At 35.5% G+C, this 6,361-nt stretch overlaps 1 protein-coding gene across 2 annotated transcripts; it reads right to left on the bottom strand.

The window, feature by feature from the left end:
- Positions 1–21: 21 nt before the first annotated feature.
- Positions 22–6,084, bottom strand: LOC132172544 (WPP domain-associated protein-like). 2 transcript variants are annotated; one of them, XM_059584059.1, is made up of 5 exons: positions 5,913–6,084; positions 2,890–5,096; positions 1,997–2,123; positions 1,107–1,208; positions 22–867 (listed from the first exon to the last, which is right to left on the bottom strand). In XM_059584059.1, the coding sequence occupies exons 2-5, from the start codon at positions 5,031–5,033 to the stop codon at positions 844–846; spliced, it is 2,397 nt and encodes a 798-aa protein (XP_059440042.1). In that variant the 5' UTR covers positions 5,034–5,096; positions 5,913–6,084; the 3' UTR covers positions 22–843. The 2 variants fall into 2 exon arrangements, with proteins under 2 accessions (XP_059440042.1, XP_059440041.1); XM_059584058.1 differs by having other exon boundaries at positions 22–1,208.
- Positions 6,085–6,361: the final 277 nt, after the last annotated feature.

Below are 6,361 nucleotides of genomic sequence, written 5' to 3'. Positions count from 1 at the left end.
TTTTCCATTGATATCTTTCTTTCAACCAGAAATACCTGTGCCATTCAACTCCATGCCAGAAGCATTCTTTACGTTAAACAACTGCTTCGAACATACATTGATGAAGATTGTTAAGGGGGAAAAACCCGTCTGACTATGATCTTGCATTCAAGCAAGTCTTGTCTTAATTGACACTTTACACAATGAAAAATCAAATTAACTTTAAAGTCGGTTGTTGAAGAGGAGTTTGAGCCCACACATGAGGAGGAGTGTTTGAATATTAATTTTTTAATTAAATCTACAATTTCCTATCAGTTTAAGCTTTGATAATTGGTGATTGAACAAAAAACTGCTCTTTTCCATTAGAAAAACTAGGTTTGGCATTAGAAAATTGCGACTTCTGAAGTTCTTGCATGTACTGACTCAAGAGGTAGCTCAATTGGTTGAGGACCATGTCTCATAAAATGAAGGTTGTTAGTTTGAATCTCCTGTTCTCCCTCTACTTGAGGCCAAAAAGTTACTTGTAAGAAATAATGTGATTTCTTTTTTTTTTTTTTTTTCAGAACTTTTAAAACTGAAGTTTTTAGCCTGCTTCAAGATTTTTTGTATATGCTTGCAATTTCCAGTTTTATGACAACACAATAACTCATAACTCTTCAACATAGATAAAGACTTCTGTTGTTGCAGCTTAAATTAGGACAGCAGGAAGCAGTAGTAAAAAGCTTAAATCACTACAATTGGCTAGATGAACAAAGTTAAGTCCTGGAATTAAAAGTCTGATCCTCCTGCAAGTTCTATTTCTATTATAAACTCAAGAAGCAGGTAATTTAGGAGGATTCTGGTTTTCCTCTTAGTTCCAGGAGATCACATCCAAGTAAAAGAGTGATTCTGTTGCAAGTGGTTTGCAAGTGTTTGGAACGGAAAGAAAAAGTGATTAGAGAAGATTTAAGCAATGCTGGAACAAGAACATGAAAAAGGATTTCATAATTGATTGATAAGAAACACTAATAATAGGTGTCAGAAAGTTGATTGCTTCCACACAATATCAAGGCCAAAGACTGCTAAAAATATAAAGTAATGTAACCAACGGGAAGTTAAAAATAATAATAAGAGAAAAAAAAACTTACCCCAGGATAATGCTGCAATATTGGCGAATAATGATCAAGTGCAATGTATATTTTCTCAAGAAGGCTTAAAAGAGTACCGACCTCATCACCCAAAAGATCAACCTGGAAGCCAAAAAAGAATCCAATGGTATTACAACAGATTTTTATTTTTTATTTTTAAAAACGCCAATTTTTTAATCTATCTATGAAAACTTAAGATGTAATTAATGATTCTCAGCAAGATTTTCTGATTTTAACTTATTTTTCATAACTAGGGTACAAACTATAAATGAATATCTGTAATGAGATTTGATAGAATTATTTCAATTCCCACTTTACAGATTTCTCTAGTGAATTGCCTGAGGTACACTATTTTGTTTTTCATTTTTCTCTCTAATTCTTTTCCAACTAAATGGAAAAAAATAGATACTTTCTAGTACTGGAGAGATAACAGACCAACATATCATCATCTGTAAGAGATAGCTTAAGTATTTTCTTCAAAATCGTATACTATGATGCTCGGAGGCAGATCCTAACCACTCATATAAATTCTTCTTGTTGATCCCCCACTAAAAATCATACCCCAATGGCTGAGTGATTATACGTGGTCATAAGACACTGATTGACTAAATCAATGTAGCATTGTAGAACCACCTTATATCAGGGTCCTCTATGTAGTGGAAAACAACATGCATTCATGTATGTGATATTGTTATCTACGGACTAATACATCTTCAGACCAGTTTTTTTCTAGAAGTAGAAAGCATGTGTTATATTCAATTCAATTTACACGTAAATGTTATCCCTTGAATGGAATAGATTATAAGAACTTAACATCAATTTGAAATACAGCTTGATGAAATAAAGCAATATGCATCACCTAAACCTACTGTAAACTTTCTGATACTTACCTCAGCTTCAGCCTTTTCAAGGTCAGAACATCTCCTTTCAAGCCTCTGCTTATACAACAATCCCGTTCTTCGGAGCACATTAGCATTAGGGATAAGCAAACGCGATTCAGAAATCAATCTTTCCAGCCTGAATACAAGGGCATGTTGCATAAAATGGCTTTCAAGTTAATAAACCCAATCTAAATTTCATCTGAAATCTTGCAAATGAACAAAACAAAGAACGAAGGAAAAGAAAAGAAATGAAATCAAACCACTAACAACATGTAATGTTATTGAACCCAGGGAGGTGTTCGAATGAATCAATCTTCCCAAAATGGGGAGGGAGTTGTAACTTCAAGCTCAGTTTATATGTTAATGAAAGTCAGTTATCTAAGTGAAGAAGATGGGCTGTGTACATAAGCTCGTTAGATCTACTCTTCCCAGCATCTAAAGAACAGTGCATGACGTGTTTTTCAATGTTATAACACGAGTATCCTATCAATTTAAAAAGAACGAAAGAAAAGAAAAGAAATGAAATCAAACCACTAACAACATGTAATGTTATTGAACCGCTGGAATGTTCGAATGGTAGAATCGCAATCTTCCCGAAAATGGGGAGGGAGTTGTAACTTCAAGCTCAGTTTATATGTTAATGAAAGTCAGTTATCTAAGTGAAGAAGATGGGCTGTGTACATAAGCTCGTTAGATCTACTCTTCCCAGCATCTAAAGAACTAATATTTAACAAATCATAAGTGCATGACGTGTTTTTCAATGTTATAACACGAGTATCCTATCAATTTAACCAGCTATCCACAATCTTGATAATCATGCCTAATTCCAAAAAAACATATGCACAGCAGTCACAAGTAGCTCTAATACAGTCTATAAATAAAAAGTTAACAATGACAAGTACCTCAGACTGGTATTTGATATATTTTCCGTTGCTCTATTTTCAAAACCAGCAACTGATTTCAAAAATCCCTGGACAAGATTGGCTATTGCTTCCATTTGCTTTTGATGCTCCCTCTCTTTAACTTTGAACAATGATAAAGCCTTCTGCTTCTCTTGGGTAACAGCATCAAGCTTCTGATTTAACTTGACGTTTGACTCCTTACTTCTCTTAGAAAACAAGATCCACTGCTCTTTGAAAGCTAACTCAAATTGCTCCTTTTCTTGCTTTAATCTTTCCATTTCCAGAACCACCAATCTTGATTCTTCTTCTTTTTTTAGTGCCTCCGCTTCAAGAGAAACTCGTAGTTTGTTTTCGGTAATGTATTTCATGTTCAAGTTACTGAATTTCTCTTCAGCATCCTTCAAGACTTCTCTGAATATTATCCCACCCAGCGCTTGCATGATAATTGACTCCATATCTGAATCTTCAATTTCATTCTTGCCTGCAGGTTCAGAAATATGAACAGCTTCTTTGAAGACAAGTTTAAAAATTTCTTGCATCATATTACACTGCAAGTCCGACTCTTCAGTGCTGCATTTAATTTGGCACAATAACTCCCTAAGAACACATTTATATACTTCTTCACTAATCGAATCTTTAATATGTCCATCTAATAAATTTGCCTCAATTAGATGTTGTTGTGACATTTTATATTCAGCATCAGAAACATGTGACGAGAGGCGGTTGACTTCCTTTTTCTTATCTGAAAGTGAATCTTTAAGCTGGCGATTTTCTGAAAGAAGGGACTCCATTCTTTCCTTCAAACTGCCAAGATTTTCAGCATTTTCGTTGAATGCAGGTAGTTTCTGATTTTCCACAAGAAAGTCGTCCAACTTTGAAATGAAATGGGGAATTTTTTTCTTTAACATGTCAAACTCCTTATCCTTCTTCAATGGCAAAGAAGATCCCTTTTCCCGCAGCTTCAATAATTCTCGCTTGAGGCTAAAGTTTAGTTCAGTCATCTCTTGCACTTTCTGCTCATGATTTCTCCTCATTGTGGTCATCTGAGTAATCAATTGATCTCTCTCCATGTGCATTAGATAGGCAGGATCTGAATTTTCTGAGATATTACCATTTGCATCTTCATGTTTGCCATTTTCTTCCCAAACCAAAGATGATGAAACCTGCTTGCTCAAAACTTTGCGGTGGAAATGATCAGCCCTTTTATCATTACTCCAATCATCACCAATCTCTAAGGACCCAAGAGAAGTTAGCTGCCCAAATTCATAAACAGACAGTGACTTAGAAATGGCATCCAATTCCTGCCGCAAACTTGAAATCTCTTCAATCTTTTCATGCCAATTCACACTTTCATTACCACAAAATCGAGCATTTTGATCCCAAAGTCTTTCTTCAAACTCTTCTTTGAGACTCCGGATGCAATTCTTAATTACCATACCTTCAATATCAGCCTGAAACTCTTGCTCTAGCTGCCATCGACAGTGTGACGCCTTTGATAACTGGAGCGTATCTTCCATCCATTTATAGACAGTGTCTGTTGTAGCTTTTAGATTTTCAAGCATTATATCCACATCAGTCCATCTTTCAGACACCTTATCTTGAAGAATACCACCCAATCCCAGCAGCTCAGAACCTGAACTAATCTTCCTGATCGAACTAACCCCTCTTAAGCGGTCAATTTCTTTCTTGAGCATCTTGAACTGATCTTTAGCAGCATTTCTGAGGCTGCCCAAAGATTTTCTCATGTTATCATTCTCTACAAACACATCTGAAAAGTTACAATACATCCTGCAGTGACTTGTGATTTTTGACTCATGGCATGATGAAGAAGATCCTAAGAATTCATTTTTATCCGCATCCATATGGTAAAGATGTAGCATATCCTTCAATCCAGCCACCTCCAATTCTTTCTGAGCAATTTTCTCATCCGCATCTTCTTTAACTGCATTAACCATGCCCCTTATGACAGAGTCACTCACCATCCTCGAAATGGTCAACCGATCATTAATATCTTCTAAATAAGAGTCTAAATCCTCAAGGAGCTCATCACCCATATTTTCATTTTCTAGAAGATTATCAACAAGCTGCATCGATCCATCACTGCATGGAGCAATGCCAGCATCCATAACCCTTAAACTCTCCATAACATATCAAAAATATTATTAACAGCCCCGTCAAATATGATATTCCATACCAGACTTGCAAAACTGCCAACATTTAACACACAATAAGGACCCGATTATAATAAACAGATTCAGAAATAGTATGATAGGTCCCAGTCAGAGTCAATAAGATAAATTGATAATCTCCACTTAGGGCTGGGGTAACCACAATACAAATCTCCACTTAGGGCTGGAGGAAGACCACAATACAAACACTTTCTTCTCTACTCTTCCTATTTTAATGACACAAATATATATAAACTTAATACAACAATGGTTACTACTTTTACTAAAGATAACTACCCACAACCAAACTAAACTACCCACTTAACTAAAGATAACTACCCACAATCTAAGTAAACTACCCACTACCCCATGTTAACAAATATTGACATTAAAAGATAAAGTTAACAATTGAAGCTAAGAACTACCACCCATGTCTTAACCCATGATGATGAGGTGGATGTTGAGTCCTATGAGACCTATCATAGTAATAAATCACATTTTGTTAAATAGTACACTACACTGAGTGACTAAATTTCTTGTAAATGTGAGCCAAATCACAAAAGGGTCTTTTGGTTACTGAGAAATTTCAAGAAACTAAAACAAATACAAAATCCTTAATCTTGTGTATTCGATTGTCTCCATTTCTACCTTGGTTAGACAACCCAAGTGGTTGCTTTACGGCCCAGTTGAGTTCAAAAGTCTGTATTCTTTACTACTACTGGTTTCCCATATTTTCTCAGTAACCAAACACACCCAGAAGCTCAAACACCAAAATGAACTGAAAATTTAGCTCAAACCTTTACCAGACAAACAAAAAAGAACAGAAAGAGAATATTTGGCAACATGAAGACTTACTGGTGAAGAAGATGAAACCCAGCAAACAGTAAAATTGGGTTTTCTAGGAGAAAGTTTTTCCTCGACAATTAAAGGTCAGAAAGCCTTTGAAAATCCCAACAAGGCCGTTGAATTGTGAAAAGACTTCTGGAACGAAAGCCAGTCTGTCGTCCAGTTTAGGTTTTTAGGGTTTTGAAGAAGAAAAAAGGTTGGGGTGGGGGGGATTTGGTGAGCGGGAGAGAGGAAGTAGATAATCAACCCCAAAACACGCTTAATTTACAGGGAATTGCCATTATGACTTCATATCCTACCCCTAATAAAAAATAATAAGACTTCTTGGTAAAATCCATTTGATGGAGGTTGACTAGGTTTTTTTTTTTTTTTTTAATCATGAAAACAGTAAAATCTGTCTCGATTTTTTGTTTGTTTAACCATTTGACTAATTCTATGAATTTTCAATCACCATCATT

This window comes from Corylus avellana, chromosome ca2, assembly GCF_901000735.1.
Source record: "Corylus avellana chromosome ca2, CavTom2PMs-1.0".
NCBI lineage: Eukaryota > Viridiplantae > Streptophyta > Magnoliopsida > Fagales > Betulaceae > Corylus > Corylus avellana.
The sequence above is the reverse complement of the archived record's forward strand: the minus strand, read 5'-3'. Positions and strand labels throughout refer to the sequence as shown.